Source organism: Myxocyprinus asiaticus, chromosome 23 (assembly GCF_019703515.2).
Source record: "Myxocyprinus asiaticus isolate MX2 ecotype Aquarium Trade chromosome 23, UBuf_Myxa_2, whole genome shotgun sequence".
NCBI lineage: Eukaryota > Metazoa > Chordata > Actinopteri > Cypriniformes > Catostomidae > Myxocyprinus > Myxocyprinus asiaticus.
The window spans coordinates 17,900,552-17,916,491 of NC_059366.1; the positions used below are offsets into that span (position 1 = coordinate 17,900,552).

At 36.7% G+C, this 15,940-nt stretch overlaps 1 protein-coding gene across 7 annotated transcripts in view; it reads left to right on the forward strand.

Annotated features, from left to right (window-relative positions):
* LOC127414110 (fibroblast growth factor receptor 3-like) overlaps positions 1-8,966 on the forward strand; it is a 111,405-nt gene extending 102,439 nt beyond the window's left edge. For all 7 annotated transcript variants that reach the window (XM_051651869.1, XM_051651866.1, XM_051651865.1 and 4 more), the window contains 8 exons: positions 132-253; positions 573-683; positions 790-980; positions 1,206-1,328; positions 1,872-1,942; positions 3,643-3,780; positions 5,196-5,301; positions 5,404-8,966. In XM_051651869.1, coding sequence (XP_051507829.1) covers positions 132-253; positions 573-683; positions 790-980; positions 1,206-1,328; positions 1,872-1,942; positions 3,643-3,780; positions 5,196-5,301; positions 5,404-5,568 — 1,027 coding nt within the window. In that variant the 3' untranslated portion in view covers positions 5,569-8,966. The remainder of the gene's footprint in view (positions 1-131; positions 254-572; positions 684-789; positions 981-1,205; positions 1,329-1,871; positions 1,943-3,642; positions 3,781-5,195; positions 5,302-5,403) is intronic.
* Positions 8,967-15,940: the final 6,974 nt, after the last annotated feature.

Below are 15,940 nucleotides of genomic sequence, written 5' to 3' on the forward strand. Positions count from 1 at the left end.
ACAAGCAGAAGTTAACATCAAAATTATCATCTCTAAGGTTTAAAATAATCAGACAATTTCAGTGTCTGTAGAGTTCTGTTCACTGCATTACATTTTTCCCTTGCTGATTGTAAGTGATGATTTGGTTTCAGACTAACACTGGGAAAACCGCTGGGAGAGGGCTGCTTTGGGCAGGTGGTGATGGCTGAAGCCATTGGGATTGACAAAGAGAAACCCAACAAACCTCTTACTGTTGCTGTCAAGATGCTCAAAGGTGGGTGTGTTAACATGCAGGACATACATTTGTTATAATTACACTAATTATAGAGGGATGTTCTTTGATGTATCTTTTTTTTTTTTTTTAATAATAAGTAATAGTTTTTCAGTTCAACATAAATTAAAAGCAGTACAACAAATACTATAATAATGTATAAATCCTTCTAAATTTTATATATATATATATATATATATATATATATATATATATATATATATATATATATAATTTATTTTTTTATTTTTTTAGCAAAAAATAATTTCTTATTTTGTTCTGTTAGCACATTCATTAATCTGAAACAACTGCTTTCTTTCAGATGATGGCACAGATAAGGACCTGTCGGACCTTGTGTCTGAAATGGAGATGATGAAGATGATGGGAAAACACAAGAACATCATCAACCTGCTGGGAGCATGTACACAAGATGGTCAGTGCACACTTGCATTCGGCACAATATACAGTATATTTCCTATAGACATGTAAAAGAGGTCTTGGTTTTTCTGACTGAATTGTGTGTGTCTGTGTGCATATAGGTCCTCTGTATGTGCTGGTGGAATATGCTTCTAAAGGGAATCTTAGGGAATACTTGCGTGCGAGACGGCCTCCTGGGATGGACTACTCATTTGACACCTGTAAGATCCCTAATGAAACTCTGACATTTAAAGACCTGGTGTCCTGTGCCTATCAAGTCGCCAGGGGTATGGAGTACCTGGCCTCAAAGAAGGTAATCCATTTTATACATCTTCCTAATGTTGTTCTTTATCTTAGTTTGTACACCTTTTTTTAATAGAAAAAAATGGAAAATGGTAATGACATATGTTTTATGAATGTGTATGATAACACTATAAGAATGGAGATGCAAGTTTAAATTTTCCAAATTTGTATGTCATCCTCCATATTTATCAGACTTCAGCGTAAAAGATGACTCTCCGTCTGTTTGTATTGCCAGTGTATCCATAGGGACCTAGCGGCCCGGAATGTTCTGGTTACCGAGGACAATATAATGAAGATCGCAGACTTCGGCCTGGCTAGAGACGTGCACAACATTGACTACTACAAGAAGACCACCAACGTAAGTCTACACTTAATATCAATCTCGGAATGCTTGAAGGATCGCGCTCTTAAGTGGCATTGGACCGAAGCAGAGGGGATGTGGTTACTTACTGTATTTTAAATGTCAACTTCATAGGTGTCCAATGAGTGCCAAGTTTAGGAACGTTTATGAGTAGATGTCATTAACAAATTAATTGTTGAATGATCCCTGGAGTTGGTGGGTACTGGCGTGAACTGGAATGGGAGTTGGAAACAATACTGTTTACCTGGCCCACTTCGTATCGTTGAAAATGGTGTTTGGAACAGTAAGGTGTTGTGACAGCGGCTTTTGATATGGGGTGTGGTTGGTGAAGAATGTAGGTTTCCGATGGGACATTTGGAGATTAGAGCGCATTAGGAAATAGAACGCTATCGGGTTTTTACCAACTTGGCCTACTGAAGTGTAGTTGAATTAGATAGGACAGTAAGAGATTAAGCTGCATGCCTGTTGATGTTCAATAGGTATCTGTGTGTCTTGTTTGGTCAGCACCACTATTGTTCTGATTGATCTGTGTCCTTTCAGGGTCGTCTGCCCGTCAAATGGATGGCACCAGAGGCGCTGTTCGACCGGGTCTACACGCACCAGAGCGATGTGTGAGTTTACATTGCCACGCATACCTCTTCTTTTTCCCCATCAGTCAATCTTTTCACTCCTTCATGCCATCTGTTCATATAGTCCATCAAGCGGTAAAGGAATGCAAGTGAACACTGTAACTCAGCACAATAGCATCAAAGCCAGCTGAGTGAGTGTGTGTGAGCCAGTTATTGCACAGTGTGTGTATATGCACAGCAGGATTTGATTAACATGTTTGTGTATTACACATCATCTCTCAATAGTCCGAATACACCTTTGTCACACACATATGTTGGTACCCGAAGCTGTTCTTTCCAATATGTTTAAATACACTTTAGTAACAGTTAGGCTGAGACAGCAGTAATAAAATAATATCATCTGCCTCTGCCTTTAGGCTGTACTTATGCTATGATATATGAGTCAGTAAGTCCTAATTCACTTGATCTGTTATATGTGTTGTCTGTAGTGTGTGTGAGCACAATGAGATTCAACTCTGACATAAAGCTAACGAACAGATAGTGAAATAATGACAAGCCAATTATTTAGCTAACTAAGAGTGTTTGTGTGTGTGTGGCTGGCTAGCATTAGCTGGCTCATAGCTCCTGTTGTCTCTTAGTGTGGCTAATATGATTAGCAGTGCTCAGTGGTGGCGTGGGAGGAATGGGGCCAAACAAAAGAGCCCTGAGTTAACAGAGCAGCTTGTGATAACACACACCCACATACACTCGCTAGTTTAATAGACTCACGTCTCATATCACATACTTTATGAGCTTCAGTGAGAACCAACAAAACTGCATGCTCACATCTGCCAAGTATCTACTCCCCAGAGAGAGAGAGACAGGAAAAGTGAGAGACAGACAGATAGAGAGGGCAAGAGAGGGATAGTGAAAGTATTGTTACTCCACATTAAACTATTTCTAGCAGAACGGACATACAGTATATACAGTTTCCATGTTGAAAATTAATGCTGGTGTGTTGATGTACCCAGCACACTTGTTAAATCGCTTCAAGGAATATTCCGAATACGATACAAGTTAAGATCAATCGACAGCCTTTCGTAATATTGATTACCATAAAAAAAATTTTTTTTAAAAGAATATAGTATACAGTATAAAGTATATATAAACACCGCTAACCTCAGTCTAATAACAGTCTTTCCAGCATCCCTCCACCACCCCATCTCCATCCTCAATCTTTTGTTCCTGCCCTATAACTTCCTCTAAATATTAACTAGTCCCTTAGGGGGGTAAATTTAGAGGTCAAGTCAGCCTCATCCTTGAGCCCATCCTTTGTGGATGCCAAGCCACATAAGTTTACCCTCTACCAATCAAAGATTATATGGACACGCGACCTCATGAAATAAGGAACAAGACAAAATTATTTTTTGTAGTAATAAACATTATCCAACAGATGATGTTGATTAATGCGTAACTTGTATTGAACCTGGAACATTCCTTTAACCAAACAAGCCTCCCTTTGTCAAATTAGTTTCATCAGAAAGATTAACCAGAATTTTTGCTGGTGAATAGCATGGCTATGCTAATCCACCAGTTAGACTAGCACCAGACCTGCATACACCGACTTGGACTAGTATGGAAATTCATGCTTGGTCCTAGCTGGTCTTTTCAGGAGGCATCATAGGTCTACTTTCATTTTGTATCATATACGTCTGATTGTCGTCCCATATTTGCTCTAAACTTTGACATCTCTTTCATCTCAGGTGGTCTTACGGTGTGTTGTTGTGGGAGATTTTCACACTGGGTGGTTCACCGTACCCAGGTATCCCAGTGGAGGAGCTCTTTAAACTGCTGAAAGAGGGCCATCGAATGGACAAACCTGCCAACTGCACTCATGAACTGTACGCTCATGGTTTTCTTTGGACATTCACCTCAAATACACTTGCACTTTAAGGGCGTTTTCACAACTAGTTCATTTAAGCACTCCAAACGGTCTCAGAGCAATATAACATGTAAATGTGAACAACCCAAATGATCTCAGATCCCACTAAAAGGTCCCACAAATGAATTGTACTCAGACAACATCAGGTTGTTTGTGTTTGGTTTGTTTGTGAGTCCATTTGTAATTCAGTTGATTCGTGCTATGTGAAGGCAAAGAGGTACAAGTCTGCTTGCATTTTGTTATGACTTAAGCACCTCGAGGCTTGCCATACATAGCTATATCACATAATCGTCTGATCAAGATAATTTCATCTAACCACGATTATTGTGAACTTTAAATCCAATCACATTTTACTGTCTAAATAATGGAAATTTTAAGCAAACAGAAATATCATGATTACCATGACAGCGTTGTCATTTTCCAGTTTTGTCATATTGTCTGAGCATTCCAAATCAATGGTGGACCGCAGCTTCTGAAGAGCAGGTGAAGATGAACCATTTTGAAGCGCTGTGATGCGCGTACAGAGGTTAGCACCCAGCTCCCGTGAAGCTCAAGCGAGGATTTTGATAGTAAACGCAAAGCACTCCGTTTCACTTTAATGTTTGAAAAATGGAAAATGTTTTGGATTCATTCATACACGCAGTGTTAATGACGCACAGGAGGAGACACCCGCTTACTTTATTCCTGAGGAGATGATAAAATGAAAAAACATATTTTCAAATACACATAGAATCTCAAATGTTTTCCTTCTTGCGAAATAAGGGTTCATGGGTTTAATCAGAGAGCCTTAACATAACGTGTGAAAGTGAAGAATTTAGAACAGAAATATATTACTATTGCATAATATAATATAATAGATTATATTATATTATATTAGAATAGGGTTGTCTGGGTTTTGTTGAAAATGGTGTAAATGTAAAGTTGACCAAAAAGAAAGACTTATTTTAAGTTTTTGGAAATATTTTAACATTTAAATATGATTTTTCATGTCATTCTATCCCTGTGTAATATTTTAAGTTTGTAAATCCATAAAGGAAATTATATAGCCCTATTTTATCATATTATTCCAAGTTTAATATGAATAAATTACTACTTAAATTGAATGTGGATTAAGCACACGTACACCTTGAGAAGTATGACAATTTATTATCATATTCACAATTTGAAAACAGTCATTATTTTTGCAGTTCTGCTTGAAAACACTAGTGGTGCAGAAATGACACGCTTCACCTTTAATATATATCTTAAAATAAAGCTACACATTGTTTGATGGTGTATAATTAAATTACGTATTAAACACTTCAGATCATGGACACATGACAATAAAGCATGTAGTAAATAAATTTTTTCTGTTTTATCATGTGATTTGTGCAGGTATATGATTATGCGAGAGTGCTGGCATGCTGTTCCTTCCCAAAGGCCAACGTTCAGACAGCTGGTGGAGGATCACGACAGAGTTCTTTCCATTACTTCCACTGACGTAAGAGCTCTTGTGCAATCAAACCAAACACCTCCACTGTTATACATGTATCCATTGCACCCAATTCTGATGTGTGTGTTTGTGTGCACATGATCATTTTAGGAGTATCTGGACCTGTCGGTACCATTCGAGCAGTACTCTCCTACCTGTCCAGACTCCAATAGCACCTGTTCTTCTGGAGATGACTCTGTGTTTGCTCACGACCTCCTACCTGATGAGCCCTGCCTCCCTAAACATCACCACAGCAATGGGGTCATACGAACATAGGCGCCCTAGAAAGGAGTGGTGCAATAAGGGCCATGGGGATCTCAACCTTTCTGAGCGTTGTACTGGGCCAGTCTCCATGTAGATCCGGCACCAGTGTGGCTCTCATGAAACGATGAACGAGCAGCTTCAGAGGTCCAACAGTTTGCAGGTCTGAAGGATGGATTGTGCTCCTCTTTTGGGACCTCCTTTTCTTCCAAATCATTATTCAGCTTTTTGTCTTCAAAAAGAGAATTCCTATTTTTGTATTCGGCCAGTTTCGTTTTACCTTTGCGCTACACAGTCTGAAGAGTTAAACCATTCCGTGCCTACCAAAAAACAAACAACAAACAGAGACAAATTGTTGGACAGGAAACAAAAAGAATGGACAAATACTGTGTTACTGTGTCACAGCACAGTTCTAAAGTGGCATTCACAGTTTGTCCTGTCATACTTGTGAATTCTCATCATGCTTAAAGATGCAGCAATATCTGACTGGAGTGAAAATTGAACCCATGGCCAGTCTCTTCTCTCCACTCCGTTATTTTCTCACAAAGAACTTTTTTCATCCTTTTTTTTTTTTTTATGAGAAAGATTAGAAAAGAGAGAAAGTTCTCCTAGATGTGAGATTTGATTAGAAATATAACTATGTGCTTTGTATGTATCTTTAAAAAGTTTTTATTGTAAATATATAGATATGAAAATGTATCATATTGCAGTAAGTAGCAGTGTACTTTTGAAAAATCATGAAATAATCTAGGAACAATGCGTTGCAAGTGAGCATACACTGTTGAGATCATGTAAACATTTAATCTTAAAAAAGCAAAGCAAAAGTTTTATTTGAATTAACATGTATATTTGTAAAGCTATTTATAGAATTAAGGTTTTTAAATGGTTTTAAGGTCTAAACTTTAGTCCGGGTTTTGATACTGTTATCAAAGGGTTTCTTCTTGAGATTAAAATTTTTGTAAGTTATTTACCACGGAAGTGCAAGATTTTTTTTTTTTTTCAACCGGTGGGTTGTACTTTATTTTTGCTCCTATTCTTCTTCCATCTCTTTGTTTACAGAGACAAGAATGTATAAAATAAATTAATTGGCAATATCAGCAGAGTAAATCGATGAAAAAGAACATGAAATAAGTATGGCAAATGTTGCTTTGCCCAGTATTAAAATACATGATTAAATGACCACAAGTGCTGTTCCTCTTGAGGATGAAAGTGGACTACTTTTCACAAATTTTTGTATATTGCAAAAAAATTCTCCACATTTGGGCTTCCATTCATGTTATTTCTAGACACATACTGTAAACAGTTCACTATTGTATTAGAAAAGTATTGGTCTTCTTTGAGGAATGGTGCTGTGGTCCTTTTAAACTAACTCTATGATATGAAGGAATGCTATGTGGTTAAAACCTACAATGGCATAAATTGTAATAGTAATTGCTATATGGTGAAACCATATTATGAAAGTTTATTGTAAGGATGCTCTTATTTGCTCTTTTGCTAAATAAAAAAATTTATAATGTTAGCATTTTTTAAGGTAATCCTCTGGGTCGGTATGATTGCAAAGTGCCAAAATCTTAAACTTGCTCTCTGAGTTTTATGTTAATGAGTACAGAACCTTTATTGCTATTCAATTCTAGCGTGCATGCTTGTCAGATGAGTGTCTGTGGCCCCAGCGAATCTAAGCAAAAGCATTGTGGGATAGCTTGGTCATGTCTCAGGGTGTCCTTAGACAGTTGCATTCAAGCAGAAAGCTGGCAATAATATATAATGGGAATGAAAAAGAGGAGACAGTAGGATGATTCGCTTGCTGCTAAAATGCGACAACTGTAGATTTGATACAAAATGACTGTAAAGAGTGAAGCGGTCTCTCCCTCCTTCTGCAAACCATTGAATTTTTTGTACTTGTCAAGTGCCTACAAGGGAGTTGAGTGGCTGAAAATTGTGACATGGTCTGAATGTACAGCTACATTTATAAAAGATATAAGCAGGGTGTTTCTAAAAATTATAAACAAATTATTTGTTAGGCATTTTGTTACCTTAAAGGGACAGTTCACCCAAAAAATTAAAATTGTCATCACTCACCCTCATGTTGTTCCAAACCCTGGAGACTTTCTTTTATGGAACACAAAAAGAGATGTTAGGTAGAATGTTAGCCTCAGTCACCATTCACTTTCATTGCATTGTTTTTCCATACAATCTAAGTGGATGGGTTTCGAATCAAGCCAAATGTGTGGAAGAAGTGAAGGAGAGTAAATGATGACAGAATTTTCATTTTTGGGTACACTGACCCTTTAATTCTCAGACTGGATTTTCATACATGTGGATGATATTGTCTTCTTCTTCAGCTGAGGGACATCAAGTTCTGGATACAGTGTTTTGCAGTTTGTCCACTATGTGTGTATGGAATTTTTTGTTTACTGTTTGGTGTGGGATGGCAAGGCAAGTGTTCAGTCTTGGCTTTCTCTTTTGTACAACTTATAACCTCTGGCTCACCTCTTTTTCCCCTTTGTGTCCTCTACTCTACTACTGATCAATTACTTGCATTGTTTCAAACATATCAAAACAATGTTGCTGGTCCTTTTTCCTACTCAATGAAAAATCTACATTATTTATTTCCTTGTATTTATGTTTTATTTTATTTGTTTTTTTGTCTTTATCCTTTAAAAGTCCATTTATTTTCATGACCTTAATGTTTATTTTATTCAAATGGATGGCATTCCTTGATGCTTGTGTATTTTAGGATGGAGGTAGAGCCATGATGCATTTAGGGGTTGAAGAAGGTTTTCTTTAATGTTTACATGAACTTCCATACAGTTTTCAAGGACAATGTTTTTCCCAGCACTTTTAAAGTGGCTGGATGATAAGCAATACTGGTGTGATGTCAACACTTTCATTCATTTTACACTGACATGTTTCTTTTTTTTTTTTTTTCTTAAGCTCTATTTGATAGTGCCATTCAGCTCTTATTAGAATTAAAATATTAAGTTATAGATTTAAATTTGCAAATGATTGGTATATGTTGAGTAGATTATATCTAGGTTTATGTGTTTCTTGTTTTAATAGGGATGAAAGCTTCTTTACAATTTTTCTTACAAAAATAATTGCATTGCATTCCAGGTAGATTTATTTTTCTTCATGTGGTGAGGTTATATGTTTGCAGAATTAAAGTACCCAAGTCATTCAACCTACATTTTCATCACTCTCTGTGTAACAAAAGAATGGAATAGTTTCTAACAGTGTTTAATAAGTTTTGTTTATTATTTTATTTTTCATATCTCTGTATCTCTGAAACATTCCGTTCTATTTCAGTTGTGCCCCATACCAGCTGTTAAACCTCTTTACACTCTTATCAGTCTGTGCCTGACGGAATTATGCTGTCAATCAAAACGTTTTCAATAAACACAACAAAATGAGCAGCCACTTGTCACCTTTTTCTAAAATATTATTATAACATAATTGAAATGAAATTAGGCCTAAATCATTCTACTGTAAAGAGAATAATGTAAAGAGAACACATTATGAAAACCCAGATTACTCATGCTGAATCCTGAAAAATATGGTACCGGTTTGGCTTTTTACATCTTACATTGGACATCAAGTGGCAGCCCAACACAGTACCAAATGTAACCTGTATTTAATGTAGTCTTGTCCATATTTTCATAGTTTTGTTCATGGTTTTCAAGGATGAGAGTATGTCACGTAACATGCCCATGTGCAACATGATCATTTGTGAAATCAGCATGTTGCTTCTTAAAGTTCATATACCCTGAAATCGACCCCATTCAGCCAAATTACTGATTAGCGGCATCCCTCATCAGACATTTTTGCATCAATTCCAGTGTGTTAATTTCCCTCTAGCCGACTGATAGGAACCAGGAACTTGTAGGAACCAGGAAATAATTCACATATACAATGGTGAGCAGTGTTGGGTAAGTTACTCAAAACAACTTTTGTAAATGTTGACAAGCCTATTTATTTTGCAAATCAAACCATGCACTATACAGTAGTTATGTACATTTTATAATCTGCATTTTTGTTCTGCTGAACCCTATTAGAATAGATCTGCGACTGCAATTTTTGGCTCACAAACCACTCTAAAAATGTTCTGAATAAAAATTACCCCAGACACTTTCATAAGTTTTAGAATAGGGAAAACTGTCACACAAAACTGATTTTTTTGTTTTTTTGTTTGCTAGAGTCCTCTATGTTCTCCAGAGTCGAAAGACTAAAATATGTCCTGAAGGGGAACATCCTGTCTCCCTGAGGCACTTCCCCAGATCTCTGAAGAGATTCATTCATTCAGAGTTTGTGTGTGTGTGTGTGTGTACATGTTTACATTTGTGGGGACCAAATATCCCAACAAGGATGGTAATACCTGAGATCACCTACCTTGTGGGGCCCAGCCAGCGGTCCCCACAAGGGAAATGGCTTATTAAACGTACTAAACAATGTTTTTTTGAAAATATAAAAATGCAAAAAGTTTTCTGTGAGGGTTAGGTTTAGGGGATAGAAATTATCGTTAGATCTGTATAAAACCCAAAAATGCATGGAAGTCTATGGAGAGTCCCCACAATGATATAAAAACAAGTTTGTGTGTGTGCGTGTGCGTATGTGCGTGCGTGTGTGTGTGTGTGGACTTTACTCTGCAGCTGAAGAGGTTCTTTCACAAATGTGTATGAGCTGTGTTTGTGAGAGCCAATTCTAAATTGGTGTGTCTGATTCAGAGCTGTGTTTACTCAGGGGGGCTTTGCATCCCTCATTCCTTTACACCTGCTTTTTTCATTCTTTCTCTCTCTCAGAGTTTTCTGTCTTCCACAGGACTCTCGTTTGTCCACATCATGTTATCCTTCTCACGTTATGTCTGTCACATGATTACCATGCCATCCCACTGTTCAGTAGTCTGTGTGTATAATTGCTCACACTGTTAATTGAAAATCAGTCATTTCACATCTGAGTCAGACTCTTCAAAATTAGGTTTTATCATAGATCTGTAAACTTTCCGAAGCTCAGTCCCTATATTATAAAGTGCTTTACTAACTTTTGGTTATATTTCTGCATGCTGAAGGCAACTTCAATGAGCATATTTGTTTATTTATAAATGTGTAATATGTTTGGTCACACAATGGCACCAGTGTGATGCTGATGTCATTCTAAAGAGGACTGAAGGAATTAGCTGTGGACTGCCGTGGGGGCAGCTTGCTCTGCTTGCTCTGCTTGCTCTGGCAACAGCATCTGTGGCATGCTGTCAATTACGTCTGCTTTTGATTACTTTATACTTGTCCCTCAGGAAAAATGCATGTATAGTAATGCACTTAGAATATAAACCTATGGGGAAAGTGCAACAGAGGGTATTATATAAGCAGAAATGTGGCGCTCATATTTTGTTTTATATTTCTGCAGTGAAAAAAAATATTATTTTGATCTGATTTGAAGTTATCTAAATTGTCCTTTTGAAGTAGGACTACTTTTCTAGGTAAATGAACCTCAGGTTATAATTTTTCTATCAGTTTTCTATACATATACAATTCCTGTGGATTGACTTTGCTCCATGTAAAAAGTGCTTCACGGATAGTTACGCCAAATCCCTACCTGATATCCTTGTGTTGATGTAATGTAAAGTCACTGGAGTTACCACATTTTCATGACATGTTTGGTATAGGGTAAAGCTGGTATTTAAAAAAGAAAAGGCTACAAATGCTGTCATTAGAGCTTATACTGTTTCTTTGTTTCTGTTTTTTTCATAGAATATTCCTTTCTACTAGTTCTATTAGTGTCTCGTTATTTGTTTTGGTGATAAAGTGTTGTCAACTCAGCTTTATGGTAAGAGACACTGTCCATGTGTTCTGTTCTTCTACTTTTATGTACAGGTAGGACAAGCAATTCAAAATCTACTGAAATGCATCACAGATCAGTCTGGTGCTGTAGGAGTGTTGCAAGTTATTCTGAACTCTAAAGTAGTTCCATTCCACAACTGCGCACATTGATTGTGTTTAAACACAGATATTGTGTTTAAAACCATAATGGTGGATGGCTCACAGGGCTTTACAATATCACTAATGCAAAAAGTATGTGTGTGTATTAGAGTTGATGATAGGCTACAAGATAACTGTGGGTACCTGGCACTCCATACTGCAATATTCTCATCATGACTGGATTCCTAAGTATTCATAGCATGGATATACCAGTGTAAATTCCTGTATAAAGTACTGTGCAAAAGTTTTAGGCACTGGTGAAAAATGTTACATAGTGAGGATGTCTTCAAACATTTGGCCATTAATAGTTTTTATTTATCAGTTAACACCATACAAAGTTCAGTACACATAAAAAGCTAAATCAATATTTGTTGTGACAACCTTTGCCTTCAAAACAGCACCAATTCTCCTAGGTACACTACTGTTCAAAAGTTTAGGGTCACTTACTCGTTCTTTATTTTATTTTTATTTATAAAAACCATAGGCATTATTAGTTTCCACTCTTCTGCGAAGGCTTTCCACTAGAGTTTGGTATACAGCTTACAGGATTTGCACCTCTTCAGATACAAAAGCATCGCTGAGGTCAGGCACTGATGCCCCTGTCAGCGCTCAGTAGGGTTCAGGTCTTGGCTTTGTGCAGATCTTCCACACCAGACTAAGAATACCACTCTACTGGTTGTAACAGTCACATGTAAACATTGCTCGCGCTCACGCTCGTATACACACTCCAAAGGGATGCGAGAGAGCGAGCATCGGCCAAAACAATGACGTAATGTACAAAGAGACTGAACGTGATTCACCGGCATTATGCTGACAGATGAGGTAGCATAATTAGAATTACACAGTTCTGATTGTTTTACTACAAACTTTGAGAATGTATATTATATTTGACTCTCCAGTGCTGGAACAGGGCTAAAATAAAGTGTGGATACAGGTCTGACTATGCGAGACTGTAGTTTGAAGTAATCACTTTTCTTTGCATGATACAGTACATTGACTGCATTTATATGATAGCCTATGTCGGCGTTAGCTAGCTAGCCAGCTTTATCAATAGCTGTTAGCTAAATCTGGTGAATGATGACAGTAGCTGTTTATAAAATAGACTGTACATAATAAATATGTTGACACAATTCAGTACTGATGTGATTCCATCATAACTGTCATTTTGATATGTCGATATGCTATTGTTTTATAATAAAAGAATGTATATATTTTCTGTATAACCAAGTTAGGTTACACTAATGAATGGGTCTTTTTGCATTATCTTGAATATTGTCTAGCATTCATTTCATGTGTTATTGTAGTTTACTTTGCTGAATAATTACAGATGAACATTGTTTATGACAGTTACTGTGCAGGCAAAATCAAGTTAGCTAAAATTACACAGATCAATCCTTATGGCACTATATTTCACATGCTTTGCAGTTATGTAAGCTTACCTGTCCAATAAGAAGAACGCCAATTCAGGGTCGGTTTTGATCCCCAAAACCGAATGAAGTTCCCTCCAGGAATCAAATGCCCTGCCGATGTTCACTCTAGTTTTCGCTCGACCACGATCATGTTCCCGCTTAGTCAGATGGGATTCAGTAGATAATCCAAACTCAGAGTTTGTGTAGAAGCCAGACGTTTGCTGGATTCCATCTCTTAGATAACGTTACCTAGTGTTTCAGACTGTTTGTTGTCGCTGTTGAATAGCGGAAGAGAAGCACTGAGGCAAGGCTCTTGGAAGTGCGCATAAACGTCACATCCTTTGGATTTTCCCAGCAAAACCGACCCGCTCCCTTCGCATGAAAATCAGTCTACAGGCTTTAATATGCAACCTAGGAAGTCCAGGAAGGGCTCATTTTTTAAGTTGCATTACAAGCCATTCACACATTGGCAAAAAAAAGTCAAACGTTACATGAAAATTGTTACATACTGCACCTTTAATTAAAAGGGGGTGTCCTCATACTTTTAGCCATATGAGGACACCTAAGTGTCCTTGTTATTAGCAGATCAATCATGTTGATTTCAGACCTCACGGGGTCACATAATGAGAAGCTGAACTTTCCTTTCTTTTGGAAATAAAAGATTTCATTGAACTATGAAAACTTTGAACTTGTTCTTGCATGTCTCATGACCAAACGTCAATGAGAACCATTGAGGTTTGATGTAATTGATATGTCGCCAACTCGCCATACTTAATTTGTGCTCTGTTTATAGAAGTTACATGTACACCAATTATTCTGAATATTGCAATAATCAGAGTATAAGGAATAATCCGATTAAGATATTAACATGATTTGAGCAAACCTATAAGCGCTAAATCTGTTTATAAACTAAAACACACTGTGCGCAGCATGATGGAAGCCCGCAGGGCACAGCGTCCTGAGCACAGCAATGGTGTCCTCTCTTCTCTAGCTTCTCCAAGACTTTCTGCCCTGTGACTATACAAGAACTGTAATACTGTGATTTTCTGCATATTTCATTTTATTCTGGGAAGGGGCCATTCATTCAGGTACGAGAGAACCATCTGAACACGTTTAACCACTGACCAAACTTCACTTGTTTTTAAGGTAGGCAATGTTTTAACTGTGTCAAACATTAACACAATGTAGTTTGACATATATGTGGGGATATCTTGTTTAATTGCTACTACATGTCTAAAACAAACTTTTTAAAATACCTTAGAAAGATACAATGCCAAAAGTGACAGAAATTAATGGGGGCAAAATGCTACCGAAATTACAAAAATTTAAAATATGGAGGCAAAAAATGCCCACGCAATGAGTTCCCCTGTTTTATTAAAAATATCTGATATAGTTACAATTACATACATTGCGATCTACTTCTGACTTTTCACTGAACATTATTTTTTTGTCCCGCTGCCCATTTCCTCGCACCATTACGTGCACAGACGGTTTAGTATTGTACTCCCACGTTAAATTCCATAACCGTTCACCCTCTTGTTCAAAATAAACTGTCCTAGCGGGTAACACTCTCGCTTACGGTGCTGTACTGTACTTCCCTGCCCTGTCTCACCTGCTAGAGGCCAAAAGTGCACAAGGGATGGATGTTATATCAAGAAGGTATGAGAAATCACAAAACATAATGTAACCAAATGCTACAATTTACTAATAATAATATCTCAATATGTTAAATAACCATAATGTTAATTAATACTTTATTATTACAACTGTAATACAATAATACATATACAGAACAACCACTTTTAGTGTTTAAATCAATCATATCTCTCATTAAACACTGTGTGAAATGTTTATTTTTGCCTTATTTTATTCAGCTGGCATGTAGGAGTTGATAACAGTTCACTTAATAATTTAATTCCATATCTGGATAATTGCTGTAATATCATAAAGGATAAATTTCCTCCTCTATAATATTGCATTATATTAGTTTTGTACAGTATGTTAACTTAATAGCCAAAATACTTGGACATACATGAATGAGAATAAACCTGAAATAGGAATTTGTTTCAGTCACAATGCACATTATGTAGTTTAGAGATGATTTAGAGACATTTAGAATTGTACAAATGGCCATTTCTATTTAAATTAATGTTGTATTCTTAAAATGTTCTGTTTGTCCAAGAATCCTCTTGCAGCAATGCAGGTCTTTGGCATTTAGAAGCTGCTAGTTTAGGACCTGTGAGGAGTCTGTTTCTCAAACTAGAGACTGTGATTTACTTGTCTTTTTGTTGTGCATTTGGGCCGTCCACTTCCCTCTCTATCCTGGTTAGAGATTCTTTTTTCAAAACCGTAATGCATGGAATAGCCTTCATCTCTCTAAAAGAATAGACTTTAGGAGAAAATAGAATTTCAGGAGAAATGTGTTTCTTTTTGCTTATTTTTAAAACCAAAATTTGCCTTGCAAGTGTTGAGCAACTTGTAAGAACTCAATACCTCAGCAAATGGGGAAAACCCCAACTATATTGTGATTTCCGCATGGTAGCACAACCATTTTCAATTGTTCTAATTATAAGAACATTTTCTTGATTACCAAATTAGCACTTTAGAATGCTTTTATAAGGAATAGGTGACACTGGTTGCTCTGTCTGTTTTGATTCACTTAAAAGAATCAGTACATAATAGTAATTTGTTTGTGAATCAGAATTCATGCACTGGATATTGTTGTGTTCTGCCCGCAAGAACAAACTCAATAGAAAGATATGTTTCCTTGCCATTATTTTGCAGTATATTAGTTGCTGCTGTTTATCACTGTATATTGATTTAGTTATATAAGATATTTTCTAGTTTATTATTGTGTATCATCTTAGGTGTACATTTTGTTGAATTTAATACCTTTGTTAAACCCTTTATGAAAATTGTAGTAAAGCCATGGTTTTGCCATAGTAATATTCTATTAGCCATGACTGTATAACCATGTTTTTGTAAGAAATCTTGGTTTTACTATACTGT